This window comes from Delphinapterus leucas, chromosome 10 (assembly GCF_059928025.1).
Source record: "Delphinapterus leucas isolate spDelLeu-1000000601 "Yukka" chromosome 10, BTC_Dleu_Yukka2, whole genome shotgun sequence".
Classification (NCBI taxonomy): domain Eukaryota; kingdom Metazoa; phylum Chordata; class Mammalia; order Artiodactyla; family Monodontidae; genus Delphinapterus; species Delphinapterus leucas.
In genome coordinates, this window is record NC_143138.1 from 84,297,241 (window position 1) to 84,313,723 (window position 16,483).

The following is a 16,483-nucleotide window of genomic DNA, read 5'->3' on the forward strand; positions in this document are numbered from 1 at the left end:
TTATTAAGGAACTTCCATACTGTTCTCCATAGTGGCTGTATCAATTTACATTCTCACCAACAGTGCAAGAGGGTTCCCTTTTCTCCACACCCTCTCCAGCATTTATTGTTTGTAGACTTTTTGATGATGGCCATTCTAACCGGTGTGAGGTGATACCTCATTGTAGTTTTAATTTGCATTTCTCTAATAATTAGTGATGTTGAGCAGCTTTTCACGTGCTTCTTGGCCGTCTGTATGTCTTCTTTGGAGAAATGTCTATTTAGGTCTTCTGCCCATTTTTGGATTGGGTCGTTTGTTTTTTTAATTGAGCTACATGAGCTGTTTACATATTTTGGAGATTAATCCTTTGTCCGTTGATTTGTTTGCAAATATTTTCTCCCATTCTGAGGGTTGTCTTTTCGTCTTGTTTGTAGTTTCCTGTGGTGTGCAAAAGATTTTAAGCTTCATTAGGTCCCATTTGTTTATTTTTTTTTTATTTCCATTACTCTAGGAGGTGGATCAAAAAAGATCTTGCTGTGATTCATGTCAAAGAGTGTTCTTCCTATGTCTTCCTCTAAGAGTTTTATAGTGTCCTGTCTTACATTTAGATCTTTAATACATTTTGAGTTTATTTTTGTATATGGTGTTAGGGAGTGTTCTAATTTCATTCTTTTACATGTAGCTGTCCAGTTTTCCCAGCACCACTTATTGAAGAGACTGTCTTTTCTCCATTGTATATCCTTGCTTCCTTTGTTATAGATTAGTTGACCATAGGTGCAAGGGTTTATCTCTGGGCTTTCTATCCTGTTCCATTGATCTATATTTCTGTTTTTGTGCCAGTACCATATTGCCTTGATTACTGTAGCTTTGTAGTAGAGTCTGAAGTACGGGAGTCTGATTCCTCCAGCTCCATTTTTTTCCCTCAAGACTGCTTTGGCTCTTCAGGGTCTTTTGTGTCTCCATACAGATTTTAAGATTTTTTTGTTCTAGTTCTGTAAAAATGCTACGGGTGATTTGAAAGGGATTTCATTGAATCTGTAGATCGCTTTGGGTACTATAGTCATTTTCACAATATTGATTCTGTCAATCCAAGAACATGGTATATTTCTCCATCTGTTTGTGTCATCTTTGATTTCTTTCATCAGTGTCTTATAGTTTTCTGAATACAGGTCTTTTACCTCCTTACGTAGGTTTACTTCTAGGTATTTTATTCTTTTTGTTGCAATGGTGAATGGGATGGTTTCCTTAATTTCTCTTTCTGATCTTTCATTGTTAGTGTATAGGAATGCAAGAGATTTCTATGCATTAACTTTGTATCCTGCAGCTTTACCAAATTCATTGATTAGCTCTAGTAGTTTTCTGGTGGCATCTTTAGGATTCTCTATGTATAGTACCATGTCATCTGCAAACATTGTTAGTTTTACTTCTTCTTTCTCAATTTGTGTTCTGTTTATTTCTTTTTCTTCTCTGATTGCTGTGGCTAGGATTTCCAAAACTATGTTGAATAATAGTGGCAAGAGTGGACATCTTGTCTTGTTCCTGATCTTAGAGGAAATGCTTTCAGTTTTTCACCATTGAGAGTGATATTTGCTGTGGGTTTGTTGTATATGGCCTTTATTATGTTGAGGTAGATTCCCTCTATGCCCACTTTCTGGAGAGTTTTTATCATAAATGGGTGTTGAATTTTGTCAAAAGTTTTTCTGCATCTATTGAGATGATCATATGGTTTTTATTCTTCAGTTTGTTAATATGGTGTATCACATTGATTGAGTTGCATATATTGAAGAATCATTGCAAACCTGGGATAAATCCCACTTGATCATGGTATCCTTTTAATGTGTTGTTGGATTCTGTTTGCTAGTATTTTGTTGAGGATTTTTGCTCTATAATCATCAGTGATATTGGTCGGTAATTTTCTTTTTTTGTAGTATCTTTGTCTGGTTTTGGTAGTAGGGTGATTGTGGCCTTGTAGAATGAGTTTAGGAGTGTTCCTTCCTCTGCAATTTTTTGGAAGAGTTCGAGAAGGATGGGTGTTCTTCTCTGAATGTTTGATGGAATTCATCTGTGAAGCCATCTGGTCCTGGACTTTTGTTTGTTGGAAGATTTTTAATCACAGTTTCAATTTCAGTGCTTGTGATCGGTCTTTTCATATTTCTGTTTCTTCCTGGATCAGTCTTGGAAGGTTATACCTTTCTAAGAATTTGTCCATTTCTTCCAGGTTGTCCATTTTATTGGCATAGAGTTGCTTGTAGTAGTCTCTTATGATGCTTTGTATTTCTGCGGTGTCCGTTGTAACTTCTCCTGTTTCATTTCTAATTTTATTGATTTGAGTCCTCTCCCTCTTTTTCTTGATGAGTCTGGCTAAAGGTTTATCAACTTTGTTTATCTTCTCAAGGAACCAGCTTTTAGTTGTATTGATCTTTGCTATAGTTTTCTTTGTTTCTGTTTCATTTATTTCTGCTCTGATCTTTATGATTTCTTTCCCCTTGCTGGATTTTTAAGTGCTCCAATAAGAGGTCCATGTGACAAATGTGTAAAAAAAGTAAAGTATTACATAAATATAGGTAATATTATTAATGACAATAATTACAGTCTCTAGCCATTGCCTTGGTGCTTTTAACAGGCATGGTCCTTGGTTGAAATGTATGGAGCTATTGATCTTTATCACCTTTTTAAAAGAAGCGGCATCTACTCCTAGGGTTTAATTCACTAATGAAGAGGGATTACAGGGGTCATCTGCCAGGGGGCCATCCCCAACTTTTTGTTACATGAATTAATGGTATGGAAGTCCACAGAAAACTGTCCATTAAATGGAGTAAAAGGTTTTTAAGGTAATTACTCAAAGCTCTTTTGGTTGCAAGTGACAGAAGCATAAACCAAAACAGTTCCACTAAAAAGAAAAAAAAATGTTGGTTCATATATCTGAAAAGTCCAAGGATATCTGGTTTCAGGTATGGTTGGAACAGGGAGCTGAAACAATGTTATTGTTGTTTTCTATTTCTCAGTTTTGCTTGTTTCCGCTTCTCTTTGATTGTTGATCTTGTCTCATTCTCTCTCGTTTTTGATCAGCTTCCCTTTGGGGCCACAAGTAATAGGCTCTAGCATTCCTTCCATCCAGCACTGTGCTTCCAAGAATCAGACAGTCTTCCCCAGTTGCCCTAGAAGAAAAGTCCCAAGGAGGACTTCTAGTCATGTTAGGGTACTGTGTCCATCTCTAAAGGAATCACCATGGCTAGGAAAATGGACCCACTGGTGGCTCAGGACTAGTCACATATCCATTCCCACTGGGTAGCGATGGCACTGCCATCAGCAACCGTACTATAGGTAATGGAAGAGTAGGATGAACCAAGAGTAGGATGAGATCAGAAGAAAAGGTGTAGGGGAAAAAATAACAGCTATCTCTGTGTACCTATGGGCAAGCTTACTTAGTTGGAGCTAAGTTCAGGTGTGTTAGCTTTTCTGACAGTTTTTTTCCCTTTGGGTTTGGTCCCTTAGGTCTAGCAGGTCACTATTGGATATAATGACAAAATGGACTGTTTCATTATAGTTCTAAAGAGGTTATAAACTACAGTTCTAACTGAAGTCCTTGATAGCCTTTAAAGGTCAACAGACCAAAATTATGCACAAGAATCTTGTTTTCATCTACATTTTCTGGGGAGAGGGTCCATAGCTTTCCTCACGTTAAAAGGCTTCTGGTGAACTAGAAGATTAAGAAGACTCCAGTGTTTCTCAACGCGGGTACCAATGATATTTGGACAAGACAGTTTGTCATTGTGCAAGATGTATAGCATCTCTGGCCCATACCCCTCAAATGCCTGTAATACCCCAAACTTATGATAATCAACCCCTTCTACCACATTCCAACCACCTACAGTTGAGAAACAAGATGAGACTAGGAGTCTAGACTCAATGTTTCCTGCATGTTTTACATTTCCTCTCCCTTCTGGCAGAGAATAACACTTTTTTTAAAAAAAACTTTTAACATCTAATTTCCAGCAGTCTCTATCATGGAATCTGGGATCCCATATTCATGAGCACAAAAAGCCTATCTTTCTTAGGAAGGTTCATGTTCTGTCATATTTTAATGGTATGGACCTAATGTGAACTTAAAAATGCCTCATGTGAGGCAAACTAGCAAACAGCCAACTCCTGGGAGGTGCCCATTATTAGTCTAGCCTCCTTAGAGTTTTCTCCCAGGGTGATCATTTAATTTATTACTTTTGAAAGGACAAACTCACAGATGAAGTGTTAGTCTGAAAGGAATATCTTCAAGATCTAATAAATAAAACTGACCATTGAGCAGCATTTTTATAGATTACAAATCACTCTCTTGCATTTGACCTTGCAACAGCTTCAAAAAACAAGTTTGCCAATCTCCTCCTTTACAGATGAAGAAATTGAGGCTTCTAGGAATCAAGTGACAAGCTGACGATTACACAGCACTTTAGAGAAGGACTCGGGATTTCAACTGTGGGTCTTAGAACTTTAAAAGCCACCCTCTAACTCTCTACTTCCTCCCTGATGCCTCAAAACACTTTTAAAAGGAGGAAAACACTCTACTGAAACTAATCAGAGGGAAAGACTGGAAGTTCAAACGAGCCATAACAGAGCCTGTTAATCTGTTACCTAAATGAGTGCCGGGAAGGTGGGGTGGGGGTGGGGGGTTGACGCTTGTACATTTCACGATCCCCACAACTGCACGTCTGAAATGTCAGGACAATCTCATTTGAACTCCCAGCCAACTGAGAAATTAAAAGGAGACCGTGACGACGCTGTTTTGTAACTTCGTGCGTTTTAAAATTAACCGCACCTTTCAAGTACCGCTTTAGATTAGAAGTGGCTAATTGGATAAAGGGGAGAGTCATCCAGATGGCTGAACAGTATTGTAAAAGCCCAGATTGAGTTAGTTACGGAAAAGGAACGCACAAGAACACTTTCTACAGTACTGTTTTACTTACAAAGTGAAGGAAAGTTCCTCCACTCAGTTCCAAACCGAGGACAAGTGGATTTGTCGCAGCAGCGCTGGGAAGCATGTAGCCTGACAGAAAGTTTTATTTTAAGGGAGGCTTGAAGGCTGAAACTTTTCAGTGTCAAAACCCTTTTTTTAAAAAAATAAGGACTTGGCGTGCCCTCGCGAATGTGTGAGCTGGGAGGAGGAGTGATGGTAGGAGAGCAGGGCTGAGTCCGTTCTTATTAATATTAAATAGCCACGTCTGTACCGTTGAAGCAAGTGGCGAGAGAGGAGGGACAGGAGCTGCTGACATTGACAATGAATCCAAACAGGGGAGTTGCACTAGCGGTGTCTACCACGTTGCCTCTGCCCTCGCTTGGCCTTCTGGGAATTGTAGTTTTCGGGGCAGCGGCTTTCCTGGCAAGCCGGGAGTACCCCGCCCGGCCGGGACTACAGATCCCAGGCGGCGCCGGGCAGCCGCCCCTCCCGCCCGGGTGCGAGTGTAAACTCCGGGCGCCTGGGTTGGCGGCCGCCGCGGGCCGGCGGGCTGAGCTCTGCACTGCGCGGGGGCGCACCGCTCGGGGGACCCAGGCCCCGCCACCTCCCCTCCGGCCCCAGGCTCGCTTCTCACTTTGGAGCAGTGGGAGGACGGGAAGCGGGAGCCATGCAGTCGGAATCGGGGATCGTGCCGGATTTCGAAGTCGGGGAGGAGTTTCACGAAGAGCCCAAAACCTATTACGAACTCAAGAGTCAACCTCTGAAGAGCAGGTGAGTGGTGACAGCTGGAGGGAGGCGCGGCCGGCGGCTAGGGAACCCCGCGCCTCCCACCCTGGGGCGAGGAAAGCCGCTCGCCGGGGCTCTGGGACAAGGACCCCGTGCCCTTGCCCCGGGGCAGAGGGCGAACTGATCCCCCGCAGTTGGGGGCCGTGACCGCCGGGCCGGTGCGCTAACGGGGTTCTCCGCCCAGGCGCACTTTGGGGGCGCGGCGGGCAGCCCGGGACGGGCCGCGCGGACGAGGGGACCCTCGGTTGGAGATACCAGCTGCTGAGAGCTGTTGGGGGCTGGGGAGTGCCGCTGCGCGGAGGTGGGGGAGGAGGAGCGCCGGGCCCGGACGCTGTCCGGATGGAAAGAGGAAAAAGAGTTTCGAGTGAATCCTTTTCCTGAAGATCCCAGCGGGCTGAACACTTGGAGAGGGAGAGCTTGGGGTGGATCGAGCGCGATGTTAGAGGGAAGCAATTAGTTCCTGTGTTGTTGCCTCTTAGGAGTCCGACCACCCCTCTGGGAAAACCCGCCCCAGGCGGCCTCCAGGTGAGGTTTCCCAAGGCCCGCCCCTCACCTTCCCGGCCGCTGCACCCCAGCGCGGGAGGGGCGGGGGGTGGCGAGCAGCCGGAGGGGGGTGGCGGGAGCGGGGGGGGCGTGTCTCCTCGTCCAGCTTGAACTCCCCGGGCTATAGGGTTCCGTTCAAATGCAGGCCTTCCCTGGAGGGGAAGAAGCTTTCAGATGGAGGGTTTGGGGAGTGTCCCCTGTTGGGCAGCGACAAGTGTTTAATTCTCTGGGGATTTAAAAAACTTTTTGGGAGAGGAATGAAGACATCTGCTCTTCTGGCGCCCCACCACCCCTAGTGCCCACTTCCTATGCTGGCTCCATTCCCACTCGTCCATCGGAACGGGTTGGGTGTCTTCCTTTCTCTCTGCCCTGTGGCTGCTCAGGACATTTCCAATGTTTACTAAGAGGGAGATGGTCATTTGAGGCCCTGAGTAGAGAGGGTTTAGTTCCACCTCTCTCAGTGTGAGGTAAGATGAGGTTGAAACTGGAAGGTTCTGCAGTGCTTCTGCACCCTTCTCAGACCTTCCTTCCCGCCCCTCTCGGTGGGTAGGGCCTGGGTGAAGGGCCCTGTCTGGCCGAGGGGAGGAGGGTCCAGAAATCAGGGTGAATCAAGAGAGACAGCTGAATCAGGACTGAGGTGGTGTGATCTTAGCTGCTGGGGCACATGGCTCTGGTACTTGATCCAGTGGAAAGCGTAGCCAGGTTTGCTTCTTTCAGGGCTGTGTGAGAGTCTGAATCCACTTCGGGGAAGAAAATGTGGGAACAGCGCACCCACTGACTGGGTGGCTGAAGCAGCCTCTTGGCAGATGCTTAACAGAGATTGGAAGGAAACCTCCTGTGCAGTTAGTTGCCTAAAACCCGCCTTTAGTTGATGGTTTCTCTTCATAATGGCTGTTTTGTGTGTGAGCCTAGATTGTGTGCATTGGGGGTTGGGGGTGTGGAGTAATAGTGTGTAAAGGGTATTGTTGGTTATGCTCATTGGGGCTTTATCTGCATTCGGCTGAAGGGACCAGTGTTTTACCGAGCAGTCTCTGCTTTTGCTTCTATAAGCAAATGCTTACATGGCCAGAATGAGTGTGTGTGTGTGTGTGTGTGTGGTCCTGAAAGAAATACCCGGACTGTTTGGAACCTTTTTGATGGTAGGTGATAAATAATATAAATGAGTTTGAGAGAGCGAGGAAAATACCATCTGGAAAAACCCAAATGGATGTCATGAAACTCACGTTGGAGCATTTGGGGCCTGTTCTTTTTCAGAGTCGGCAAAAAAAAAAAAAAAAGAAAAAAGAAAAAGGCTTGCAAGGGTTGAACGTCCTCAGGAGCTAGCTTGCACGTGTAAGGAAAAATTCGGGGATGTGGGAAGCTCTGGCTTCACACGTTGAAGCTGGAAACAGGTGCGGGACAGAACTGGTGTGCAGAGGAAGGCTAAATTAAAAACGCTGTAAAACTTGTCTGTGGAGCAGACACATGCTCTTTGAAATAAACCAGTGAAATAAAATCTGTGAATAAATATATGGGGTTGGCAAAATTTCCGTATAGTACTGTTTTCCACAGTTGTCTAATGTACTGTCATCAACATCTGTTGTATGACTCTACAAGGGCTGCACGTTCAGGGCCTCCTCGTGGCTTTTTGTCGTTAAGTCTTTGTCGGGGCACCTCCCTTTTTAAAATTTTGCTCAGAAAAAGTTGAAATTGGAAGGTGAAGACTGCTGCAACTATTTTGTCTCTCAGTTTTATTTTCTGGATTGTCTCTTGGAGTTGAAAATATGTCTAGAATCTGCCCACTTGTCACCAACTCCTCTGCCTCCACTTTGGTTCAAACTGCCACCCGCCCTCACCTGGGTGACTGTCCCTTACCTGGTCTCCTGCCTTCGTCCTTACCCGCTTTCAGTGGTTTTTTCACACAGGAGCCAAAGTGTTCCTGTTAAAGCTGGTGTTCAACCTAGGAGTGATTTGCCCCCCAGGTGTCATTTGGCAATGTCTGGAGACATTTTTGGTTGCCACAATGGATGGGGGTTGCTACTGGCCTCTAGTAAGTAGAGGCCAGAGATGCTGCTAAACATTCTCCAGTACACAGGACAGCCCCACAATGAAGAATTATCTGACCCCAAATTGTCACTGCTGAGGTTGAGAAACCCCGTGTTAAAATGTGTTACATCATGTCATTCTCTCCTCAGAGCCCTCAAAACACTCCAGTAGCTCCTAATATCAGTAAAACTCGAGACCCTTAAAATGGTACCAGGCAGATTGTATGGGAAAGCTTCCTGTCTGCTCTCACTGTATCTCCTGCTGCCATTCTCCTGGCTCCCTCCGCTCCAGCCAGTGTCCTCACCATTCCCGGAATACTCCAGACCCTTCCACCTCTGGGCCTTTGTATGTTGCACTTGCTGACCCCTCTTTCTCTCTTTGTCCAGAGAGCAATAGCATTCGTTCCTTCCCCAACCAACTTCACATCTTCCTTTAAATGTCATTCCCACTGAGCCTACTTGACCACGCTCTATGCAGTGGCTCTCCCTCCAAACTCTCAGTCTTCCTCGCCCTGCTCTGTTTTTTTCCATAGTACTTACATTGTAACGTAGTCTATACTTTTCTAATGTGTTCCATTTATGATATGTTTCTCCACACTAGACTGCAGGGTCCAAGGGGGCAGGGACTTCTGTCTCTTCCTTGTTTACTGTGGTGTCCCCAGAGCCTAGAACAGAGTTTCTCAACCTCAGTGCTGTTGACATCTTGGACTGGATAGCTCTTTGATGTGGGGCTATCCTGGGCATTGCAGGATATTTAACAGCATCCCAGGCCTCCACCTGCTAGAGGCCAGTAGCTCCCCTCCCTCAGCTGTGACAACCAAATTTGTCTGCAGATACCACCAATGTCCACGGGGGACAGACTCACCCCTCTTGCAGGTTGACTGGCCTAGGACAATGCCTGGCCCAATAGTGTTTTGTCGTTTGAATATGTGTTGCTTTGTCCCTTTGCATCCCACTCGGGATGGGGGGTTTGGTTCTGGTTTCTTTTAAAATAGGTATCCACCAGGGTCTGTCCAAAGAGGAGTTTTATATTCTTCATTTGGGCTAAGCTCAGATGTGCAGGTGTTTGATGAGGAGAGACAGTTTCATTCCTAACCCAGACCTCCTGGCCTTTAGGACTGTGAAGCTGATGGATTTACATGACGGGAACCCCGTTTTGTTCACAGGGACTGGCAAAGCTGTGTCGTATGGTGGAAGACACACACTATGAGAAAAGGTTCTCATGAAGAATGTTTGCAGTTTGGTTCCTCCCCAAAGGTTTTTGAAACATTTGTGTGTTCTCCTGGGAATGAGCCCTGAATGGTGGGTGGCAGAGGAAGAGTGCCGAATATGAGGGGGTGAACCCAGAATTCACACGTTGGCACAGTCGGGTCAGGGTCAGATGTGGAACTGTTGAATGGGCTCCTAGCAGGGAAGGGACTCTGTAGGGCTTTGGGTCCTGAAAAAAAAACATTAAAAGCTATGGTAGCATCTTTCAGGTTCATGGTTCTTCTGATTCATTTACGTGGTGCTAAATTCTGTGATTTTGTAGCTGCTAATGCCCTTTTCCTGGCAGACTTCAGAATTGGCTTAATCTAATTCCAGTTTCTCCTCTACTCAAAGTTTTAATAATGGTTTAGATAATGGTTATTTAACTTCCCACAAATAAGAAATGGGAATGGAAGTATTAGGTTTATAGTGGCAGGACGAGATACAGCAGTGGTTCCCAAATGCTGATTCAAAGAGGTGTGTGTGAAGCCGTCACAGGTTTGTGTCGAAATGACAAAGAAAAAAGCTGTTGTGTCACATGCACGCTCACACACATGTATTTCTATGCAAGGCTACTGTCATTTCTTTGACTTATTCTGAGATTTTTCCCTCCTGTCTTCCTACTAAACATACCCTTTCGTTTATGAAATGATAATCCATTCTTGGCAAGACAGAACTGTCCATCTTTTATTGATTTCTGAAAGTTTTCTTGATTTTTTTATCTGTCCAATCCGCAGGGAACTACTTTGCATGGAGATTAAGAGCATTGTTCTGGCATTTCTGTCTGTCCCTAACAAGCTGGGTGACCTTGGGGAGGCTGGGTGACCTTTAACCTCAGTTTCTTCATCTGGCAAGTGGGGGGGCCTGCCTCCTAGGAGTCTTAAGGACAGTAACTGTGATATTGGCTATGGAAAAGTATTAGCATGGTGCTGGGCACATGGTAAGTGCTCCGTAAATGTTAGCAGATGTTGTTCTTGTTGTTATTTCTTTATTACTTAGCAGAGAGTCCTGACCTTCCAGAAAGGGTTCGCGTTTGGTTGACTCTGGCTTTCTTCTCTAAGGCCAGTGTTTTTATGCCATAAAATTACCCCCAAGTTTGGTAAAACCCTTTTTGCTTTCCTCCTAATGAGGTGCTGCAGATAAATCTTTCACGTTTTATAATTTTGATCCGGCCCTTAACAGTTTCTTTATGCTGGTTTAAAAAAAAAACAGTTGTGGTGTCAGCACGTACATACAAATTCATATTCAACATATATCTGTTGAGTACATGCAAATTAATACCAATAAACCCAACTAACATTAACTGAGGCCACACTGTGTGCCAGCCTCTGTTCTAAGTGTTTTTATGTGTGTTAACTTAATCTTGCAAAACCCACATAAAATGATAATAATAAATGAGAAAAATAGTGTTAATTATAATTTTGAAAACAGGTAAAGCTTATGCAGTGCTTACTACATGCCAGGAATGATTCTGAATATTTCACTTGAATTAACACAGTTAATTCTCACTTCAACCTTCGGTGTATGTATTTTTATTATTCTCACTTTACAGAGGAGAAAACTAAGGCGTAGCAAGTAGATGGGCCTGGATCTGGCTCTGGGCCCGTGCTCTCATGCGCTGGGCTGTGCTGCCGTGGGCAAGGCGCGGGGCCTGCCCATGGGGAATCATGCTGCACCTTCTCCAAAACTTGCCTCAGTGGGGTGAGGGAAAGAGAACATGTAGATCCAGCCAGACAAACAGGATGGAGTGTGATCACCGTGGGGCGTGGGCATCAGCAATGGGAATTTAATAGAGGAAGGGAAATTGAGGCTCAATTTTGTCAGTGAATAAGTGTATTCAATTTGGACTTGAAGGTCGAGCAATACTCAAATATATTTCTTTATAACATTAAATAAAATGTTAGACGCCTTGGAAGGCATAAGCTTAAAACAGACTTTTAGGATTTCTGATTGCCTTTTATATTTCTAACCAGAATCCCAGCTCTTCCTTGTGGTCTTTGGGCACCTGGGGTGGCAGAGACTGGATGCATGTGGACAGGTTCAGAGGTAGCTGTGCTTAAGTGCTGTGCCCATGGCTTTGCCACTTAACACCCGTGTCTGCGTTCAAGAAAAGATGCTTAGCCTCTTGGAGTCTCGATTTCTTTACCTGTAAAGTGGGATCAGTAGAACCGTCCTCTTAGGGTTGGTGAGGTTTTAAAAGTGAGAAAACACATGTAAAAGTGCTTTGCAGGGTGCCTAGCACATGTTAGTAGGTAATATCAGTTCCTTCTCTTCTACTTTACCATGATTGCAATTTTCCCCCTCCTTATAAAGCATGTACAGAATTACGTATCTGAAGCAAAATAGACAAGATTGGGGTGCCTTAACCTGGCAGGTGTTCAGATCTTATTATGCAAATTGCTTGTGTGATATGATTAGATGGAAAACTTGATTAAAGTGGAATTTTAAGTGTTGGTTTTGTGTGTTATTGGAGATTTCCTTTTCCTGAGTACTGCTATTTATAGAATTATTTAAGTGTACTGCTATTTATAGAATTATTTAAGTGTATGTATGTGTGTGTGTTTTAATTCCCTTTTGAGTTCTGCAGGGCAGTTTGCACAGGCTGATGTTTATATCTGCTCCAGTTGTGCAAGAAGTGGAAAATATCCTTTTTTTAGAACAGGTCACATGTGCTTACTGTCAGGAATAGGACCTCAGTGTAAAAAAATGTGTCTTGGGACAAATCAAAGTTACTAAATTTCTGCTTCCAACTGCTTTGTTTCAGAACTGGCAGTATTAGGATAAATAATAGGGGGGAAAAAACTCTGGCTAAATGTTTTTTTGTCATTTTTCAAGGACAGTAAGCAAGAGTTTCATTTATTTTGTGTGTGTGTTTTAAGTATGAAACGTACTTTGCTGTTAGGTCCATCTCATCAAACTAAATTATAAAAATATGTTTGACTCTTCTCCAGATATGCATTATTTGAAGAAAATAGTCCAGAAGATGGGTCAAAGATAGTTAATGTAGTCACCACAGGCTTTTGAAATTGTAAAGACAAATGTGAAGTTTATAAGGAGGATTTTGTGAGTCTGGTGAACACTGTGTACTTGAGGGCAAGGAATTAAAGCAGGCCATGAAGTCTGCATCTTTCCTGAGGCAGCTGAGGGCTGAGGGTGAGAGGACCTGCAGGCAGGTCTGGGATCTCTGTTGAAACTCGCACACCTCTTTCTGTTCCTGAGGACTTGGGGAGGAGGACCACGCTCCTCGTTTCTCTAGGTTGGGTCTTTTTTTCTTTTTTTTTTCGTGGTACGCGGGCCTCTCACTGTTGTGGCCTCTCCCGTTGCGGAGCACAGGCTCCGGACGCGCAGGCTCAGCGGCCATGGCTCACGGGCCCAGCCGCTCCGCGGCATGTGGGATCTTCCCGGACTGGGGCACGAACCCGTGTCCCCTGCATCGGCAGGCGGACTCCCAACCACTGCGCCACCAGGGATGCCCTAGTTTGGGTCTTAAACATGGCATCCTTCTTTCTTTGCTGCGTCTTTCCTTCCGTGACCTTTCTTGCACATCATGAAGAATAAAGACGTACAACCTTTGGAGTGTTTACACAGAAGTTGAACCAGGGCAGGCTGAGAGGGAAGCAGTGCTTTGGAGAGTGGTGATACTGGTGAGAGAAAGGCACACAAAGATATAAATGGTACCTCAAAGTCATGAGTTCCTGTTGTCTTCCCTAAGTCATTTCTAAAACATCCCTCAGTCACTTTCAGCAAAGGCAGTATCACTTTGGGGTCAGCAGGACCTGGATTTGTTTGTTTTTCTTCTCTTCCTTCCCTTCCTCCTTTCCCTCCTTACAACACTTATTTATTAAGTGCCTATCGTGTGACAGCTTTTTGCCAGCTGTAGGGAATCAAAAGTAGAACCAGACAGACTAGGTTCCTGCTAGTATGGTCTTGGAGGTGGGGGCATAGCTAATAATGAACTAAATAGATGAACAAGATAAGTTTTGGTGCTATGAAAACTAAATAGAATGTTATTGATAGAGTGTGACTGGGAAAGAAGGGGCTTTATTGGGTGGGTCTTTAGGAATGACCTCATGGAGGAAGTGATTTTGAGGCACTGAATGTCTGAGTTAAATGTGCAGATCTTGGTGCTGTCACTCATTAGCTGTGTGACTTTGGACAAGTTCGCCAACCTCTCTGAACCTGGGTTCCCTCCTCTGTAAAATGGAGCAATAGCTACCTTGGAAGGGTGCTGTGAAGATGAAAGGTAATGCGTGTAAAGAGTTAACAGTAGGCTTGACCTTATAGTTGCTCAGGAAGACACATAGGACTGGTTTAAGGTAATTGTAAGGTAATATATGAATAGTAGAAGAAGAAATGCAGACATTAATCTTCCCCATAAGTGTTTATAACTTGGTCTTAAGTGTTTTCCTAATGTCAGGTGAGTCAGAGATGTATACTTGTCTTCATAAATCTACCCCTGGACTAAACGTGGAGATGGGTCTTGTTATTTTTGTTATCCTTTCTTTCCTCCAGGATCATCTTACTCGAATTGTCCCCTTGCTCATCTCACTGTTGTTGCACTGAGATCATTCAGGTCTGAGCATACTTCCCTTATGTTTAGTTTAGGAATGAATTTTGGCTGCATTTTGAATTACTTTTTGGCACAAAGGAGAGGTCCAAGTCATCGAGGATTAAACAGTAAAACCTGAGATTGATTTCACCAAAGACGCACACCACAAACAAATGACCCATGTAGAACTCCTGACTCCCAGTCCTGTGTTTCAGCCCCTAGATCACACGCTTCCTGTCTACACTGATGTGAAAATGTCAGCGTTGGTGCAGAAAGGAAAACAAGCCTCTTCTCCCACACACCACTTCGACCTTTCATTAACATTGACATCCACAGGCAATGGTGTGTTTTTAATTCGACCCTTTATGAAAGAAATCTTCAAAGCATTCGAATTTCAGTAGCTGTGTTCTTTAATTGAAGTGCCCACGGAGTGGTAACTTTCAAAAGGAAAAAATCCTGGGTCGTGTGGGAACAAATATTGTAAATCCAACCATAGTGAGTTATAGGTTTAGGGAAGGCACTGGTAGAATCATGTCTTTCTATAAGAAAGTTGTGGGTTATTGAGCAATTTCAGGAAGGCATCTGTGGCCTGGGCCCTCCCCGCCCCCTCCCCAGAGTGGGGTAACTTGCTGACTCATTTACACACATTCCCCTATTTTCCCACGTGGTCAAGGGCAGATGGGAAAGGTGTTGTCCCCACTGGTGGGAGCATGTGTAGCTGTTGTTTGTAGGATAGGTTTTCCTTCTGGGAAGCTTAACTTGCTTCCATGGGAAGAAGATTTGAGGCAGAGAAGATTTATTTAGCCCGGTGGTTAAGGTTGTATGTGAGATTAGGATAAAATAGACAGACAGGAATGCTATATTTACTTCGGTACCTTTATTGTGATATGTTCCTAAATATTAACTGGTTCTAAAAAGCATGTTTTTCAAAACATACATTTTATTTTTATAACTGGTGATTTGAAACTTGGTGTAGGGAAGAGCACACAGAAATCCTAAAGATGATCTTCCTGTTTAATTTGGAATCTAGTACAGTCCCCATATAGTCTACCTGGGCACCTCAGTGAGATGTGGCCACCTTGTTCCTCTTGAGTGAGTCTGTCCCAAACAGCTGGAGATAGTATTCACAGACACACCAATACTGTAACAATCCCTTCTCCATCAAAAGGACTGGGTACATTTTTGTTCTATTTTTTTGCATTTGAAGTTTTTCACCAATGATGAAAAGGTATTATTTCAGGGTCAGCTTTGCTCTGTGGTATTACTAAGCCTGCATAATCACACCACCTAAATTTAGAATATTGGCACCTCAGCCAATAGAACACTTTGCAACAAATTTATAATACTTGGGGCAGAGAATGACTATGAATAAACATTAAAATAGTATTGGCCAGTTAGGGTCATTTACTTTCACGGGAAAAGGATGACATCAACTATGCATTCTTGAAAATTCTATTTATTTTTCAAGGTAGAGTTTACAGTAGCTTATGTAAAACAGTCTCTAAAATTATAAGCAATTGGCACTATTCCTGGTGACATTCCAAATAAAAGTTGGCCCGTTTGCTGCAAAGAAGTGTGCTTGGAGAGTAACTTGGAGAGGTTGGCCACTGGCTTGTGGTGTATTGACAATTGGTGGGTAGACTTTTTGGAACCACATCTTGCATCACCTTGGCATGGTCATTAATCCACTGGTCTTTAGGTAGATAAACACTAATCATGTGTTATCTAGATAAAGGCTAGATGTATAAATGCTAAACGATGGGGTCTTGGAATGCAGTGCTAATGATACTGATTGTGTGTGGATGTTTTAAATCCTTGTTGATTCAGAAATGAATGAGAGAGAGGATTTGATGGTGCTTGCTTGGTCATAGTATCATAGTCACTAAGATGCATGCTTTAATGGTAGGGGGCTGAGTGGCAAGCACAATTAATTGGGATTTGTTTCTGGGGTCAGCGATGCACAGGTCACTGCTGGCTTAGGGTATCCCTCTTGCTTACTCTTGGGTTCATATACCTGACATCTTTCTAATCAGATCTCACTGGCAGCCGGCTTCCCTTTGCTTATGCATTTCCCCTAGTGGAGAGTAGAGGAAATGTATTTTGCCTGCCTGTAGTCACTTTTCCAAATTCTTATAACAACCCCTTCCCACATGCTTAGCCCACGTGCTTGAGTGTCATGGCTTTGGGGTGGAGAATTTGACACAGACTTAGCCACTCTTCTGTATCACGGGGATTGCTTTCAGGGAGTTACACGTTGACTGATGTCACGCATCCCAGGGATTTGCTTGGGTGCTAACAGAAAGAGAGTCTCCCTTTATTTCCGTTGATCTTGAACTTGGGAAGGTGTTGTGCTCGAGAATAAAGCCTTATCTCGGAGGCAGAGAAAAACAAAGCCCTTGTATTGGG

General features: G+C 43.9%; 1 protein-coding gene across 2 annotated transcripts in view; it reads left to right on the forward strand.

Moving 5' to 3' along the window:
- Window positions 1-4,884: 4,884 nt before the first annotated feature.
- MITF (melanocyte inducing transcription factor) overlaps window positions 4,885-16,483 on the forward strand; it is a 222,609-nt gene continuing 211,010 nt past the window's right edge. Inside the window, exon 1 of one of the 2 annotated variants that reach the window (XM_022572571.3) lies at window positions 4,885-5,698. In XM_022572571.3, coding sequence (XP_022428279.1) covers window positions 5,595-5,698 — 104 coding nt within the window. In that variant the 5' untranslated portion in view covers window positions 4,885-5,594. The remainder of the gene's footprint in view (window positions 5,699-16,483) is intronic. The other variant, XM_022572572.3, reaches the window with a different exon arrangement.